Source organism: Ceratotherium simum, chromosome 2 (genome assembly GCF_057802395.1).
Source record: "Ceratotherium simum simum isolate JZ-2026a chromosome 2, ASM5780239v1, whole genome shotgun sequence".
NCBI lineage: Eukaryota > Metazoa > Chordata > Mammalia > Perissodactyla > Rhinocerotidae > Ceratotherium > Ceratotherium simum.
The window spans coordinates 21069247-21088287 of NC_141901.1; the positions used below are offsets into that span (position 1 = coordinate 21069247).

At 38.4% G+C, this 19041-nt stretch overlaps 1 protein-coding gene across 1 annotated transcript; it reads left to right on the forward strand.

Moving 5' to 3' along the window:
* Window positions 1–2492: 2492 nt before the first annotated feature.
* Window positions 2493–19010, forward strand: PRG4 (proteoglycan 4). The gene is made up of 15 exons (XM_087439048.1): window positions 2493–2568; window positions 5116–5238; window positions 6559–6678; window positions 9331–9480; window positions 10033–10155; window positions 11626–12053; window positions 12723–13109; window positions 13443–13685; window positions 13752–14655; window positions 15340–15417; window positions 16274–16410; window positions 16692–16848; window positions 17341–17538; window positions 18004–18129; window positions 18913–19010. The coding sequence occupies exons 1-15, from the start codon at window positions 2493–2495 to the stop codon at window positions 19008–19010; spliced, it is 3348 nt and encodes a 1115-aa protein (XP_087295174.1).
* The last annotated feature ends 31 nt before the right edge of the window (window positions 19011–19041 follow it).

Sequence of the window (19041 nt, forward strand, 5' to 3'; positions counted from 1 at the left end):
GAAAGCATCTTTGGCCTGCCTCAACCCCAAAGGAGGAATCTTCCATAAAGGTACAGAGCAAGAAGGCATCTAGGTCTCAGGAATAAGGAATAACGAAGACCTAGAGAGCTATCAGACTGCCTTTCTCTGCATGACTGCTTCACTCATTTGCATTTCTTTATTCTCAGGAACTTTCTCTACCTCTTTGGATCATGGACAGAAGTTTACGTGTTATACATCCACATAGACAGATTTGTAATCTCTGAATGGCAATTCCACATTTCCAGGATAGGGAAACATATTGGCCCAGTTTACTTCAGGTTTCTATTCCTAATCCTACCAGCTGTGGTTGATGGAGTGAGATCACATATATGAAAGTAGCTAAAAGAGAAATACCCCTAAAGATGGGGAGGTAGTTCCCAGAGAAAAGAGATTGTTTAGAGGTAAGCAGATAGTCTCTAAATTGTCCTTATACATCATATATTTAGCCCAGAATAAGCGTTGTGGGAACAAAAGAGATGCTTGTGTTATAATCCCTGTCATTTTACAAAGGTCGTAATCTCATAGAGCCTCACATACACATGAAGGAGTAAAATTTAGTACTATGATTAAGCACTGAAGTGATGGCTCTGATCAAAAGGGAGCTGGATATAGTGGAAATGTGATGAAATATAAAATGAAAAGACGTGTTCAAATCTTGGCTCTGGCTCCTACTCCTTATGCGTCCTTAGACGGGCCACAGATTCTTCATTTGTGGGTCTTTGTTTTATTGGTATAATGTGGATGATTATATTTAACTTAAAGGCATTTTGTGATCATTAAATGCAGCACCTCCCAAATACATAGTACACAGTGGAATCCAGGTTACCACAGTGTGGTTCAATGAGCATGTGTTCAACACACAACCTTGGTGAGGCACTGGACAAGATGCTGGCAATAGAATTAAGACATAGGTCTTCGTTGTCCTTAGGGAAATCACAGCCTGTTGGCGCAGGAATGGGGAGGTGGGAAGGAGACAGATGAACAGGTAATTTCAATAAAATTGAGTACGTTTGTTGACTCTGATTCTGGATGGGGTTTGGATTGATCTGAGAAGGTTTCAGGGAGGTGCTAGGACACGAGCTAGGCCTTATGTAAGTAGACAGGATTTGAACAGGAACATTCCATATCAAACTGAGGTAAAACCTTGAACTGAGCTGACTCAGCTCTGAAAGGTTGATAGTTCATGTTTTCTCTGGCAAGGAAGCTAAAGTAGCAATTAAAAAAGACTTTTTCCAAACACTGCTGTGCTGAAATAAAGGGGCTAAAAGAGATACCAAAAGAATTTTTAAGCAGGTTTTTACATGGTAAAGAAAGCCAGAAAATCCACAGTGTAGATAATCTCCCTTTCGGTGATTGAGAACATATTTTCTGTGCTCAGTGAAAATGAAAATACTCAAGAACAGAAATGTACATTTGATTTAATAGTATAAGTTTATAAAATTTATGTCACAATCTAACAACTAGACAAGTTTCAAAACCACTCTTTAGTAGATTTAACTGGGAAAAAAAAGAAGGAAATGATAGGAACATTTCACTATTTTAAAGTTGCTGCTTCAATACACTAGTCAAAGCGATTTACCATCTCAGAACAATTTGTTCACTTCACTTAGAAATTAGAAGTGTGTTTTGGCCAAAAAACCTAAATTTACTTTGTAGTAGTCATTTTTCTTAATGGAAGTGTTTTCCAGATGTTGCCTAAGTCTAGTCGTCTGGGCCCTGTTCCAAAAAATGAGGAAAGTTTGATTTCATAGGTTGTCACTGTTGATTTTGTCTAACCTTTGGACTAATTGGTTCATCTCAATATATTTGCACTGATATATAAGACCTCCAGGACACTGGAGAAATTCATCTATCCTTTTACAGGTAAGTGTCAAAGTTAACTTGCTTCATGGAATTAAATGTGTTTTCAATTCAATAGGGATATCGCTTATTAAAGGTGTTGGAAAAAGATTTATAAGGATAGCAGTTGGAAAGTTTTGAAAAGGATCACATTTATGCAATACACCTGTTGGAAGCTTGTAAATTTATACGGAAAGTTAAGGGAAAGTTGGAATGATAACTCCTCGGCTTGTTAAATTAAATTTTACTGAAGCTGGTTATTTTTTTCCCCGAGATAGGATTTAAACCTCGCACTGTAAGTACATGCTATAATTTGAATAGAGTTTTAAGATAAGTATGTTTTCTATTTGGGGGAATTCTAAATATTAAAATGGTCAATAACATGACTGAAATGGTTAGTTGATGATTTCTTCAGCATAAGATTAAATCTAATGGTCAAATATTGTAGAATTAAGGCTGATTACTTTTAAAACTCTTGTTTCAAGAAGGGGATGGTTTTATCATTAAATTGCATTTTGAGAGTTACTGAAACAATGTATGTAACACTGGCATAAATAAGTAGTGAGATTAAAGAGCAGTTTTCTGATACTTTTCTTTTCTTTTCAATGAGGGCTCAGTACCTGAAAACAACCATGGAGTGGAAAATACTTCCCATTTATTTGTTGCTGCTGCTGTCTGTTTTCTTGATTCAGGAAGCTTCTTCTCAAGGTAACATAGCCATCAAAAATACTTTTGTTTAACAACTATTGCTAATCATTCAATTCTGACTTTTATGAAAAAGAAATAGATTTCTAAAAACATACATTTGTTTGAGCATAATGCATAGTCAACCTCAAAATTTTGTAAAGCATTGTAGCATATTTATAAGCATTTTGGAATTCTCACTTGTTTCTCATGTATTATGGAATGTTTCAAGAAGTTTTGAGCTTTTCTGTATAATAATTTTTGTATTCATTATTCCTATGGTTCTCTCAAAAGTTTAAAAAAATACAGGCACTTATGTGATAAAACTATGCTGGAGTGATACAATATCGTTAGATTAACTGAAAAAAACAATATTTAAATAGCATATAATTTTTGCCTACATGTTTGTGAAGAAATTTAACTAGTCTTTTACATCAAATAAATTATTGATAAATAAGTTATTTTTTAGCATCATGTAGATACAGATATCATATTACAATGAACATTTATGGTGTCTCAAACGGCATTTTATTAATCTTGAAGATGCGCTCTCTTTCTTGCAAGGGCTATTCATCCAGATATAGACTTACACAGAAGCGAAGGTCATTTTATAGCATAATATAGAACTATTCACAGTCTTCCAAAAATAGAGTCAGTCCAGGATGACAGTTCTTGTTATTCATCTTTAGAGAATGTTGAGGTACATTCAATGTAATCACTTTAGCAAAAGTCTCTAGTATGTGAACAAGGTTGATTAGTGACAACAATACCAAGCTTAGGATTTTCATTTCCTTTTTTTTTCTTTGATTAGCAAAATCTGAGAGAAGAAAAATCAAGGTGCATAATTGTTATGATGAAATTACATTTATAAAGTAGGCATTTCCAGTAAAATGACTAAAATTCTCATGAACCTGAGCATGAGAGATGACTGCCTGCTATGGACATAGTTTCAGAATCACTTAGATAAGAAAAGGTGGAAAAACGCATGAAAGCAAATATAAACATTTCATAAGGAATGATGACTACTCTGGTATCTCCAGACTCTTTTGCTCTCTGATAATAATATTACAAGGTTCATAACACTGGGGGCACTCCCTAATCTACCTTCCGTAATAAAATTGGTTGTTCACTAAGACAGTTTCACTTTGCTTTAAATAAATGAATTTAAAATTAGTTGTTAAAAGTAATAGGAATAAAAGTAGGACAGACATTTAATTTATGAAAATAAGCATTTCCTGTAAAGATAATTGATTTCCCATTTCAGAAATCTGCTAAGTGTAAAAGAATAACATTTTGATGTTGTCTTGCCTGCTTTTCTTGCCTTCTCAACCTCTTCCCATTCTGTTTTTTCTTTATATATAATATATGTATTTATATACATACACTATATATGCATTTTTGTTATGTATTGTGCACATATGTATGCAAAAAGTTCTGAAAGTCGACCTAATATTTACTGTTTTATTTGTGTATTAAGACTTTACCTTTCCTGGACTCACTATTTTGAGATTTTTTCAGTGTTTCAACATCCCTCTATGGATTCAGGACATTGCGCCTGCCAATTTCTATTCCAGAGATGGATTCAGTTGTTGCATTGCTGTGGTTATCTCTCAGGGAGGTTTTCAAGGTGTTTTCCAAATGATTTTAAAAACACAGTTGAAGATGATTACGCTTTTGTTCTTGTTTTGGTTTTGTTTTACCTAGAATAACTCCATTCATGCCCTTTATATTCATACCCAGACGCTATTTCAAGAATTATCTATTTTGTACTCACTTTGGCAATGGTTATAAGCATCTGACTGCTCCATTTACCCCACCAGTAAAGGGAGGAGGAAGTCTAGGAAAGTTCGTGCTGGCGTAACCAGCTTGCTTTAAAATCATCATCAGGAATGAGAGGCAATGTGATTGGGTGGGAAAAGTTTGGGCTTTAGAATCAAATAGATCCAAGTTCAAATTCTAGGTGGGCAGTTTACTTAGGATGACCCTCTCATTTATTATCCAAATCAGGACACTTCTGAAAGTGAAGGAGATCAATACAAATAATCAATAGGTGCTAGTCGACCTGTGCTACATATACACTGGAACTACTAACTAGCTGGGTGGCCTTGAGCATTATTACAATTTTGTGTTTCAGCTTCCTTATCTCTAAAAAGGGCTCTTAATACTCTCCTGGCAACATTTTCATAAGCATTAGAGATAACGTATGACTCAGTGCCCAGCACAGAGATGCCCACTAAATGGCAACTAGCCCTCGTCTTAACAGCATCAGTAGAGCTGTAGCTGCCACCTCTCCCCAGGAATATCACTCTCTTTATGCAAAGCCATTACTTTGCCTGATTTTCAAAAGTGTGGTTATCTTCTCAGTCTGGTAAAGGATAAAATAGCACCATCAAGGTCGCCTGAGAGATCAGGCAAAAATCACTTGGACCCATTGCCAACCCTCATTCCCAACATTTTCTAGTCAATATAATTCTCCCTCACCTCTCACCCCTGGCTTTGTTCTCCTCATTAGATCTCTTCCTTTCCATAAAGTGGTTTGGCCATGTTTACGCTAGTATTGTATAATTTTAGATGTATCAAGCTGTGCAGGGAGATGTGGGGAAGGGTATTCTAGAGATGCCACCTGCAACTGTGATTATAACTGCCAATACTTCATGGAGTGCTGCCCTGATTTCAAGAAAGTCTGCACCTCGGGTAAGTCCTGAGAGCTGGTGTCTCCTCTGTCAAGCAACACTGTTCTGTGAGAGTCCCCGTGCACCCCCTTGCAGAGCTGTTTTCACACTATTTCACACTTCTTTTTGCTTAAGTGCCTTTCCCTTCACTTGCATAAATGTTGCAGTGTGCTGTACGTAACCATGGTGTCAAAGCTTGTGACTACTGGGGGAGGGTAAGGCAAGTCTGGAAATCTGTCACTTGCACAAGGTTATTGACTAGTGCCAAGTAAAATGTCTTGTTTTAAATAGAGAATAGTGTGACTTGGGAGTCATTAAGTCAATAGTAACGAGTAATTATTTACTGCCAATCAAAGATGTAATTGCTTAGTGGTGGGGCCCTTCAATAGTTTCATCAAAAGAATCCGTGGATATAAAATAATCTAGTCTACTATATGACTTTTTGACATTAATATGTTTCTAAATTACCTGAAAAAGGCAATTGAAAGATGAAGCATTACTGTTTAATGAAGAATTTCAGTTAAAACTCAAAGAATCTGAATTTTAAATTATGAGTGGTATTTCATTTGAATATATTTTCGTCAATTTTGTTATTAACACAGAAACATTTCATATTTAATTTATGAAAATTATAATTAAAATTGTTTCAAAGTTACATTTGTTTTAGAATTTACATGTTGAAGCTAATAGATATGTTGTTGTACAATTTATGTGATGTGTAAGGTAATTATTTCAAATAGGCCTCAGTGAGTCATTGTGCCTCTATGAGGCTTTTTTGGAAATGAGTAGCCCTCTGTCACCATAGTCCATGCCGTGGGATTAGGCTAAAATCTTTCAACTCTACATCTCGCCTAGTTTGTTGTAATAAAGGTCTCTGCATTATTAATAATTTTTGAGCCTAAACAGTGACCCGTTTATATTAAGCCAGCTCTTTGGAATATATTGTAGGATCTGAACGTTCAATGAACAAAAGTCTATTACAAAGCAGTGGTGTGTAGAGGAAAGGGTGGAGGGATTTCATATGAAGAGTACTTCACTATTTAGACATTTCCCAATTTTCCGTTGTGCATACATGTAAATGACTCAGGCAGCATTGGGGTGTCTCTTGGAGCCTTGAAGGGCAAGAAAATTTTCCCTAAGTCACATTTCTTTCTTGACTTGGGCTGTCTCCACTTGGGAAACCACCCATTTTTTTACTGGGTGATGTCATCCAAATTGCAAATAAAGGACTCAGAAATGCACTTTTGGAACTCTAGTCAGCCTTAAGATGGGAAATGGCTGTTAATACATGGGTGTGGCTGCATCATCAATAATCTATAATGTCTTATTTTGCTCTGGGTAGAGCTTTCCTGTAAAGGCCGCTGCTTCGAGTCCTTCGCAAGAGGAAGGGAGTGTGACTGTGATGCAGACTGCAAGAAGTATGGCAAGTGCTGTTCCGATTATGAGAATTTCTGTGAAGAAGGTAAGCATCACAGTACCCATGATGCTTTTGGGTACAACCGGATCTGGGCACCTGTCTGCGCTCCACTGACAATTTCTACACGCAGTCCATCTAAGGTCTTGATTTTACTAACATACAAGCTATTTCACACTAATTTTGTTTCACCAAGGTGAATTAAAAAAGGAAAGCCTCTTCTAACAGCAATCCCTGGCTCAGCCAGGCTCCAGGAACACCAGAAATCACTGGTTGACTAACAGAGAATAGGGGCCAAGTGTACAAGCTTTTTTCTTCAGGTGTGGTTCAATTTCAGGTTAAATCAACAGTAACCAACTCACTTGATGGTTTCTTGTCTCACCCTAATGGTGCTGACTTCACAAAGTCAACTGTTCTTTGAGCTATCTGTGCTTTTGGCTTCAGTGTTTTTGAGTGTATATTTTAGGACAGAATTGACACTTGCAGCTTCTCTGACCTAGTGAATTTCTGAGTTAGTTTAAAGCACTAAATTTACAGGCAAACCGCCCAAGAAGTTGTTAACTATTCATTGTTATGTCTCTTCCCATCTCTACAGTCCCCTCAATAGTGTCTATCCGAATGTCTGTGTGTGATAGAGTCAATAAAAAGGCATAGTCCCATTTTGAAATCCTCTTCTCTAGTCACAGGTCCTGAAGGAGTACTCTGAGAGTATAAACCCTCCAGATTTTACAAAAAACAAGATTTAAAAATTTACTTAAATAATGATTCCTTTCTTTTACCAAATGTTTGTTCTTAAATCCTACTTAATTAAAAAAAGAATATTTATGGAGGTAAAAGTGAAAATAAGCATCGCTTGCATAATCTTGTCATTTTATTTAAACAAGGCTGTACCTCCTGCTTCTTTCGAACAGTGGAGAAATAGGGTGGAAAACTGTTAATTAGCAAAGTTGGGGGACATTTCTTTTTTTTTTTTTTCCTGCATTTTTTTTTAATTTATTTTTTATTTTTTTTATTTTTTGTTTATTGCAGTAACATTGGTTTATAACATTGTAAAAATTTCAGGTGTACATCATTGTACTTCTATTTCTTAGTATTTTGGAGGGACATTTCTTAACTGCTCAGTGTTTGCATTGGAAAGCATTCCAAAAATAATGGAAACAACACCCCGGTAATCAAAAACTTAGAGTGCAGAGTTCCTGCAGCTTTCAGAAGGACCTGTGATGAGTGATACATATTTATTCATTGCCCTGATAATTGTTTTGGCTATGAGACCAAAAATACTAAGCATTTATTTGGGGCAGAGGATGGGTGGGGAGGGAGGATGGTTAGAGAGTGATGAGGCATTGTTAGAACATCTTAATAACGACAATACTTTATGCTACTAAGTGGTGGGTCAGATTACCTGAGATTTAGGTAGAACTCAGTGAAAAAAATTGATGAAGATGATGCTTCATTTACAGAATTCACAGAGATAGTCAGGATTCCACCTGAAAGTAAAGCAAGGACCCAGAGCTTCAATACTTTATTTTTTAAATATAACAACCAGACTATCTTGCAACTCATCATTTAGTTGTTTCAAGATTGCTATAGATACTGTTGTAGGCATCTATATGTCTCAAAATCAAAACATTTCAAGAATCAAAAGAATCACAGCAGTCAAGTGCCTCCGATTGTGGGTGAGAAAACAGTCCAAGAGGTTAATTGTTTTGTTCCAGATCACTTAGCTAGTACATGGCAGAACTGTTTCTCAAATTGAAGTATTGGTATTTTTCTTGGGTGGGAGGAGACAGAGGGAGAGTTATGGCGGTCAGTTCCCAGAGACTGCAGCAATAGAGCTCTGAGGAGATGCTGGGTACAAACAGCAGGCTTTATCACAACTCTTCTCTACCCAGAGCATCCCCACTCTTCTCTGCTTTCTTGTCTTTCAGGAGTCCCTTTCTTTCTCCTGGCTCCTCATGATCGAAACATGTCCCACGTCTTCTCTTCTAGACATGAAAAGGGCTAGGACGAGGGACAATAAAAGGTTTAAAACATACACATCACACCATTAACAGTTGTTTAACTTGGAGAAGGGCAACAAATTTTGAGAAAAGCATACTGTGAAGGTGTGAAATTTTTACAAGTAAATATTCGTGTAAATCTTTTGTAATTAAAAAAATTAATGAAAAGTTATTTGGCATCATTTGATTTAAATTAACAGGAAAAATGTAGTTATTATATTTCTCTTCTTGAGATCACAAATACCTGTCATCCACATGTGGTAATTATTTTTATCATCACAGAAGGCTGGCACAAGCGATGGACCTCATAGAGTCAAGTATTTTTTAGTCAGGGAAACACCTTCAGAAATCATCTAGAATAAACATCTCAATTTGCAGACAAGAAAATGAAGCTCAAGAGGGGTTAACCCATTTGCCCAAGGTCTCAGTGGCAAGCCTTGCAGGCCTCGGACTGGAGTTCAGGTCTTCTGACTCCTGAGCCTTTTCTCCGTGTCATAACTTATAATTTAAGAACCAGTATTTTATAGCAATGCATCCTTAGAATTAATTGGTTTGCAGTAATTAGTGTTGGGCTAGAGCCTGCCTGCGCTAGTTTTCACCAGCATCTACTCTTGGAGCCAAATGCATCTGAGCCTTTCACAGTTAGAGTCACTGATGAATATGAACAAGATGTTAACCAACCTGTCTTGCTTGGCCTCAGTGCATAATCCCACATCACCACCATCTTCAAAGACTGCACCTCCGCCTCCAGGAGCATCTCAAACCACCAAATCAACAGCCAAACGTTCACCCAAATCACCAAACAAGAAGAAGACTAAGAAAGTTATAGAATCAGAGGAAATAACAGAAGGTAGGAAGATGACAGATGTAACAAAAGGAAGTTTCTGAGATGAAACAACCGTAGATGGACTACTTTTATGACTCCTCACAGAATAGGGTAATCTTATGAGTCATTAAAGGCCCATTACATTTTGTTTATGTTTTTTAAGTCAACGTTTAAGCCAAAGTATAAACCCTCAGGTATTTATTTTCCTTTTTTCCAAACCCAGTATGGATGGGTCTAGGTTAAAATAATCAGAAGAAACAAGTGTTACTGTAAAACAAAAACAAAAACAAACAAAAAAGCCCATGATTTTCTTTGCAGAATCATTAGATTCTGTGAGATATCAGAAAGTTGAGAGAAAGTCATATAGTTATATTGTGAGTATCTGTGATAAGCTCATGTGTTGTTTTTAACTGACAATTAAATTAAAATGGCAATTGATTACATTATTGATAAAATAAAGGCAGAACACAGACATTTGTAGACCAGTAAACAGCATTTCTTGTTGTATTTGGACTGGCAATTCTTTTTTGCTTTAAATCACAGTTGGTGTGATCAACCTTTTTATTTGATTTATAGAACATTCTGTTTCTGAAAATCAAGAGTCTTCCTCCTCCTCTTCCTCTTCCTCTTCAAGTATTTGGAAAGTCAAGTCTTCCAAAAATTCAGCTGCTAATAGAGAATTAAAGAAGAAACCCAAAGGTTTGAGCATTGATAAAGATCCAAGACTATATCAATGCCATGCTAACAATAATTATCTAAAAGTAATGTGTGTTGGTAGAATGATTTGAGGACATTTCAAGATTTGGGGGGTATATAACTTTATAAAAATTATTTTAGAAGATACCAGTGAAAACTTCCATAGGAAATTTGTGTCAAGCAGCTAAGAAACCACTCTTTAAAGCAAAGCATAAAAAGATGCTATAGCAGCAACTGTGGAACCACAGGCTGGCACCAGAGATGATTGTATATGGTTTTCTATTTGGATTCCTGTCTATCTGATATAATGTTTCTTTCTTCTCCTTCTCTCTCTATCATCCTTGTGTTTTCATTTTTCTTTCCTCAGATTTTTTCTTTTAACAAACACTTATACTGCTTTAAGTGTTTTAAAATGTTAATCCATTAAATTCTCGTACACCTCTCTGGGAAAGGCAATATTATCATCCACATTTCACAGATCCTCTTTATTATTTTCCTAATAAATTATACGTCATATCTGGCTGATTTTTCTGTAGCAGAGAAAGAACTACAGAGTAGGCTATTACCTCCTGAAAAGAGATTCTCTTTGTTCTGCTTTTTATAATTTCCTGAATTTCTAAAATATATTCTCTTTCTCCAGGAAATACTGAATTTTGGATACTGGAGTTTTGAAGAGCTTATTTCCTGGGTGGTTCTGACTTCCCTTGAAGTCTTCTCTCTAGCTGAATAGCCAGATGTTTAATCTTTGAGTCATCCAGAGAGTCTTGCTTACAATAGAAGTGCAATACATGTTTGCTAAATGGAACTCATCTCAGTGATGCGCCCCTTGGTCTTTTTAGTTCACCTATGGGGTAGCTGCTATGGGAAATCCTGTTAAATAGAGTCTTTTTGCTGCCATGGCATCCTAATCTCCGCTCGATATCCCCTGGGACTGTCGAGTTTAGATGGGCAGAGGAAAGAGAGCAGCTAACAGCCATGTGTATGGAAACCGGGCTCAGCAGGGATCATGGGGGTGACTGGAGCAGAGTCCTTGGGTGTAGTTGTAGAGGCCTCTGAGGTAATTCGTGCAGTGAATCTACAAGACGTTGGAACTAGGTTTCCAGGAGGAAGGAAAGGGCACTGAGCAATGAGGAATAAGAGGAGTAAAGAAAGTGAGGGGCAAAGAGCATTAATATAAAGAGATGCATTAGTGTTATTGATTGTGTTGGTAATTTCAGTTGCCACTTGTTTCCATGTGTTACTTGTATAGCGTTTTACTTGTGCTTTTCACCCTTTATCTCATTTATTCCCTAAAATAGTCCAATAAGATAGGTTGAGTATTTACCATTTCACAGTAAATTAATAGACATATTAGAGGCTAGCAATTTGCCTAGAGACACGTAGCTAGTCAGTGATAAAGATGGGATCTTTATGTCACCATTAAAGAAAAAATAACTATTACAAAATAAAAGATGTATATATTTTTTTCTCTAGTAAAAGACACTAAGAAGAAAAGAACTCCTAAAAAGAAACTTACCCCAGAACCACCAGCTGTAGATGAAGCTGGAAGTGGACTGGACGAAGGTGATTTCAAGCTCACCCCAACTCCTAACATTCCTACCACCCAACGCAACAAAGTTACCATATCTCCCAAGATTACAACAGTAAAACCAACAAATCCCAAACCCAGTCTTCCACCTAATTCTGATACACCCAAAGAGACATCTTCGACAGCCAATAAGGAGACAACAGTTGAAACTACAGAGACTTCGATAACAAATAAACAGACTGCAACTAGCGCAAAAGAGAAGACTACTTCAGCTAAAGAGAGTGCAGAGAAAACATCTGATACAGATTTTGCACCCACATCTGAAGCTCCTACTAAATCTACACTCCAAGCTGAAACTACAACCAAATCCCCTGCTCTCACCACCACCAAGGAGCCCGCTCCCGCCACTCCCAAGGGTCCTGCTCCCACCACCACCAAGGAGCCTGCTCCCACCACCACCAAGGAGCCTACTTCCACCACCACCAAGGAGCCTGCACCCACCACTCCCAAAGAGCCTGCTCCCACTACTGTCAAGGAAACTGCTCCCACCACTCCCAAAGAGCCCTCACCCACCACTACCAAGGAGCCTACACCCACCACCCCTAAGGAGCCTGCACCCACTACTGTCAAAGAAACTGCTCCCACCACTCCCAAAGAGCCCTCACCCACCACTACCAAGGAGCCTACACCCACAACCCCTAAGGAGCCTGCACCCACTACTGTCAAAGAAACTGCTCCCACCACTCCTAAAGAGCCCTCACCCACCACTACCAAGGAGCCTACACCCACCACCCCTAAGGAGCCTGTACCCACCACCCCCAAAGAGCCTGCTCCCACTACTCTCAAGGAAACTGCTCCCACCACTCCCAAAGAGCCCTCACCCACCACTACCAAGGAGCCTACACCCACCACCCCTAAGGAGCCTGCACGCACCACTCCTAAGGAGCCTGTACCCACCACCACCAAGGAGCCTTCACCCACCACCCCCAAAGAGCCTGTTCCTACTACTCTCAAGGAAACTGCTCCCACCACTCCCAAAGAGCCCTCACCCACCACTACCAAGGAGCCTACACCCACCACCCCTAAGGAGCCTGCACCCACTACTGTCAAAGAAACTGCTCCCACCACTCCCAAAGAGCCCTCACCCACCACTACCAAGGAGCCTACACCCACAACCCCTAAGGAGCCTGCACCCACTACTGTCAAAGAAACTGCTCCCACCACTCCTAAAGAGCCCTCACCCACCACTACCAAGGAGCCTACACCCACCACCCCTAAGGAGCCTGTACCCACCACCCCCAAAGAGCCTGCTCCCACTACTCTCAAGGAAACTGCTCCCACCACTCCCAAAGAGCCCTCACCCACCACTACCAAGGAGCCTACACCCACCACCCCTAAGGAGCCTGCACCCACCACTCCTAAGGAGCCTGTACCCACCACCACCAAGGAGCCTGCACCCACCACCCCCAAAGAGCCTGTTCCTACTACTCTCCAGGAAACTGCTCCCACCACTCCCAAAGAGCCCTCACCCACCACCTCTAAGGAGCCTGCACCCACCACCACCAAGGAGCCTATACCCACCACCCCTAAGGAGCCTGCACCCACTACTCCTGAGGGGCCTGCACCCACCACCCCCAAGGAGGCTGCACTCACGTCCCCTAAGGAGCCTGCACCCACCACCCCAAAGGAGCCTGCACCCACCACCCCCAAGGAGCCCACTGCCATCACCCCTAAAGAGCCTGCACCCACCCCCTCTAAGGAGCCTCCACCCACCCCCACCAAGGAACCTACACCCACCACCCCTAAGGAGCCTGCACCCACTACGCCTAAGGAGCCTGCGCCCACCACCCCGAAGGAGCCCGCACCCACGACCCCTAAGGAGCCCGCACCCACCACCCCCAAGGAACCCGCACCCACTACCCCTAAGGAGCCTGCGCCCACCACCCCAAAGGAGCCTGCACCCATGACCCCTAAGGAGCCCGCACCCACCACCCCTAAGGAGCCTGCACCTAGCACCACAAAGGAACCTGCTCTTACCACTTCCAAAAAGCCTCCTCCCACCCCCAAGAAGCCTGCTCCAACTTCTCCTGAGACACCTGCTCTAACCACCTCAGAGGCCTCTACTCCAACTACCACCATGGAGCTTCCCACTACTCCCAAGAATCTTGATGAATCAACTCCTGAGTTTCCTGCAAAACCCACACCAAAGACTCTTGAAAATATTCCTCAGGAGGCTGCTGTACCTACAACCAAGGCTCCTGAAGTGACCAAACCTGAAGTGACTACAACAGCTAAAGACAAGGTAACAGGAAAAGACATACATACTATACCTGAAACTACAACGGCTGTACAGAAAATTACAACAAAAGAGACAGCAACTACAACAGAAGAAAAGACCACTGAATCCAAAATAACAAGTACAATCAGGCCAGTAACATCTACAATTGAAGATACCACGACATCATCCAAAATTACTCCTAAAGCAACTACTCTTGCACCCAAAGTAATGACTGCCACAAAAAAGACAACTACAACCGAAGAGATTATGAGTAAACTGGAAGAAACAGCAGCGATACCAAAAGATACAGCTACTAGTTCTAAAGTGACAACTCTCAAACCTAAGAAGCCAACCAAAGCACCCAAAAAGCCCACTTCTACCAAAAAGCCAAGCAGAACACCTAAGAGAAAACCAAAGACTACACCAATTCCCCCAAAGATAACTACAACAACAATGCCCAGATCCAACCCTACCTCTTTAGCAGAAGCCATGCTGCAAACCACCACCAGCCCTAAGCAAACTCCTAACCCAGCAATAGTTGAAGTAATTCCAAAGAAGGAAGAGGCAGATGCTGCTGAAGGACAAAAACCTCCCATGATTCTCAGGCCCCATGTGTTAACTCCTATCGTTATTCCAGGCACTGATTTCTTAGTGAGAGGACCCAATCAAGGCATTGGCGTCAACCCCATGCTTCCAGGTAATAAGAATCAGTTACTTTCATTTTAAAAATTGGTAATGTTATCTTAAATCTATCTGAACTAACATGCCCTGATTTAGGATCACTCTATTGATATACATTGCCTAGAAGCCCGAACTTAACTTGTGAAGTTTTACAGCTTCGCTGTGGGTAAGCAGAGGAGTAATCACAATAAGCTTATTTGGTCTTTGGAAAATTGAATAATAACTTAGTGTCAGGAATTTAGCGCATCTGTGTCTGTAAGAAGAAGAGATGGTGCGTAGAATGTCAGAAACATCAGTTGGGAGTCTATCCTTAAAATACAATGCAAAGCAAAAATCTGCAATAGTATTTTCTTTTCCAAACCAATTCCCAAGGGCAATCAGAACTGAAAAGGAGTTTCATGTTGAGATCAAACAACCAATAATTGTCTAATTTACATGAAGATCAGGTAACCTGGCCCATTCCAATTCATAATTTATTTTTGTATGATACTTTTAAAATACTATCAGCTTTAAGTAAAAAAATTATGAAATATATCACTTCTTTGTCACTTCTGAAATACACATACCTCAAACTATACCCTTCAAGAGCTTACAAAAGGGTGAACAAAGGAAATGGAACCCCTGTGGGAGGATTTACAGAAGACATTCTTTTCTCATTTTGTTTTACATTGGTTTAATTTTTTGTCAAAATTTGTTTTAGATGAGACTAATTTATGCAACGGTAAGCCAGTAGATGGACTGACTACTTTGCGCAATGGGACATTAGTTGCATTTCGAGGTGAGCTATGCACACATTTCTTTTTCTGCCTGTCATTTTGTTCTTGGTATTTATGAGAACTGAAGCCATAGGAGAGTGGAAGTTCGGATTGAGCTTTCTGGAAAGGAACCTGATTGACGAACTTACCTCACACAATATTATGAGAACCTGAGAGTAAATACCAAAATATTGGATTAACAAAATTAGACACATTGTAACAAACAAAATAAATAGCTTGAACTGATACTACTAAGATTTTTCCTACTGTTAGGAATTAAAAGGTAGTTCAAATTTTAATTTCGTATCACATGAAATGACATCAGGATTTGCATTGCCTGCTCTATTTTATTTGAAAAGAACATCTTGATTGTGATGTGCTCAACAGTGTTATACTCTTTGTGGGAGAGGAATAGAACAGCCGTTATTTCATGTTAATTCTCTGCTGTACCATCTGCTAGTCTAGTCTTCTTCGATTTGGATTAAATTTGAACGGAAACAAATCACAGACTCCCACAGTAGAGGCTCAAGAGATTTTTGTAGTCATTTAACTCAATTCTAAAAGATAAAGAAATAGAGAGATAAGTGACTTTCTGTTACAAAGCCAGAAGGCTCTTTCTAGAGAAACTGGAAAACTAAAATATTTCAAATGTTATGCTAAATTTCAGACTTGAGAAATACCTACTCTCAGAAATGCTCAAATACTACCTTCTGTACTAGCACTCACAGTTCTGACTCAACTTCTAATCATACAATGCTTGTTAACACATTCAATCTGTTTTTATGATAAACTATTTCAATTTTCTTCTTCTTAGTTTCTTTTGGGACGTATGTTAGTATTCATTCAGCTTGTAGGCTGATCCATCACTTTCACTCTTAGGTCACTATTTCTGGACGCTAAGTCCATTCAGGCCACCATCTCCACCTCGCAGAATTACTGAAGTCTGGGGTATTCCCTCCCCCATTGATACTGTCTTTACTAGATGCAACTGTGAAGGAAAAACTTTCTTCTTTAAGGTAAGAGAAACATCTCTGTGAGAGAAATCAGCAAATAGTTATTTTATGTTTATTATGACAACATAAATTAGCTTAACCTCTCATTTTAGAATGGTCTCCGTATTTTAATGAATTATCCTATCACCAAAATTTAATAAAAAGTTAATTTGATAACACGAACGGTCGACTTATTCAAACACTTAACCAAGTTAAAACTTTCTCCCTATACTTAAATCTAAGAATAAGTTCCTAACCTTTTTTCCCCAAAACTGTTAACATCATTTTCTCTTTCAACATATCAGGATTCTCAGTACTGGCGTTTCACCAATGATGTAAAAGATGCAGGGTATCCCAAACAAATTTCAAAAGGATTTGGAGGACTAAATGGAAAAATAGTGGCAGCTCTCTCAATAGCTACATACAAGAACAGACCCGAATCTGTGTATTTTTTCAAGAGAGGTATGTGCTACATAATTGACAAAAATTACAAAACTTTTAAGAATTTGCCAGGGAAATTTTATTCAATATTCTCATTTATTATGAGGTTTACTGTCAGAAGATACCTTTAATGGCTAGAATCAAGTATTTTCAATGAAAAAATAAAAATTGAGGGCAGTAAGAACCCTTTAGATCTCATGACATACAAGTTACAATTTCTTCTGAGTTCTCAGGTCATTGATACAAAGAATGTCGTCATTTATATTCAAACAAAGTTAAATGTGTAACTATGCAATTTGTTGGCTTTATTCATTCAACAAGTATTTCAGGATTCAGTAATTATTTTTATAGTACGTACGCTTGACTAATAGCCATCATTAACGTCTGGACATATTTTATGAAAAATATGAAAAACAGTGATTGTTTCCTCCACCTTATAAAGGCTCTTTTCAATCGTTTTTTGGGGATTAAAATTAATTTTCATATTATATGTGATTTTCTAATATACAACAGGTGGCAGCATTCAGCAGTATATTTATAAACAGGAACCTGTCAAAAAGTGCACTGGAAGAAGGCCTGCTATAAATTATTCAGTGTATGGAGAAACGACACAGATTAGGAGACGTCGCTTTGAACGGGCTATAGGACCTTCTCAAACACACACCATCAGAATTCACTATTCACCCGTCAGAGTCACTTATCAAGACAAAGGTAATGTTTTTTACTGTTAAAAATTCTTACATATGAAGTAGATGTAATACAGTTTCTTGCAGATTAAGCCATATTAAATATAAATACTGACCAAATAGCCCTAATACTTTAAGCTTATTGATGCAAAACATCAATTTGCCTCAGTGAACTACCAAAGATCAACACTCTTTTTCTGTGGATAAGGAATGCACTTTATTCATGTTTGTTAATTTTAGTAAATACCATTTATCAAGTACCTCTCACCAAGAACATTATATACAAATCTGTAACCCTCGAATAATCCTAAAAGGCAGGTATTCATGCCATGTTTGAGAGGGCAAAAACCGAAGTTAAATATCTCACCCAAGGTAACAGAGCTACTAAGTGACCGAACTAGGATTAAAGCAGTTCTGTCTGACTAACAGCTGCTCTTTCCAACATAGTACATTGTCTTTCAATCTGAGATCTTTAAAGTGTCATCTACAGGTTTCCTCCATAATGAAGTTGAAGTGAGTACACTCTGGAGAGGACTTCCAAATATGGTTACTTCAGCTATATCACTGCCCAACATCAGAAAACCTGATGGCTACGATTACTATGCCTTTTCTAAGGGTAAGTTATCTTAAGTAAAATCTTAATAGTTTCCCAAAGATGAGATATAATATCTGCAATGTGAATATAATCAAAGCAAAAACACCAAGTGTTCAGTGGTGACTGAAGGTGAGAAGTTAAACTGTAACACTTACTCTAATTGTTCTGAAGAAGAGAAACTTTAGATTTTTGCTTTACTTTCAATTAAATTGAATAGATTGCAATTCAATTCTGCCCTATCCTTCACATGAGATTAAAAACCTATTATGATAAAACAATCAATTAATTGAGTAAAATTGCTACTGAAAACAATAGTTTATTTCTATTATCTGTGGTCTTTAATGGAGGCCTAGTTTGCCACAAAATTATACTGATCTGCATCAATACACAGTCTGTAAGACCAGAAAGAAGATCCAGAGAAACTAATTTTGTTAATTAAATTATACTATTTTTCCTTGAAAAATCCAGAAATCTAAGTTATTCTGTCTATGTAAATGACATCAGAATGTATTTTTTTAAAAGGATAAAACCCAAGTGAATTATTTTTTAAACTAACTTGTTTTTCTCAAATTCTTACTTTGAAAAAGGAGAGTTGAACCTAATTTTACTGAAAGATGGTGAAAGGTCAATCTGTCCAAGTAATTGTTTTTCTTTTTTTGTCTGAAAGTTCAAGTTAATTATTAATACAAACATTTCTGATATTAAAATGACAAACACTGAGTATAATAATCAATATAAACTATTTTTAAGTTCAAGTGTTTTATTTTCTTTTTAATTAAAAAAAATGATTTCTCTTCTATTTAGATCAATATTATAGCATCGATGTGCCTAGCAGAACAGCAAGAGCAATTACTACTCGTTCTGGGCAGACCTTATCCCAAGTCTGGTACAGCTGTCCTTAGACTGATGGGCAAAGGAAGAGTCGACTAATTA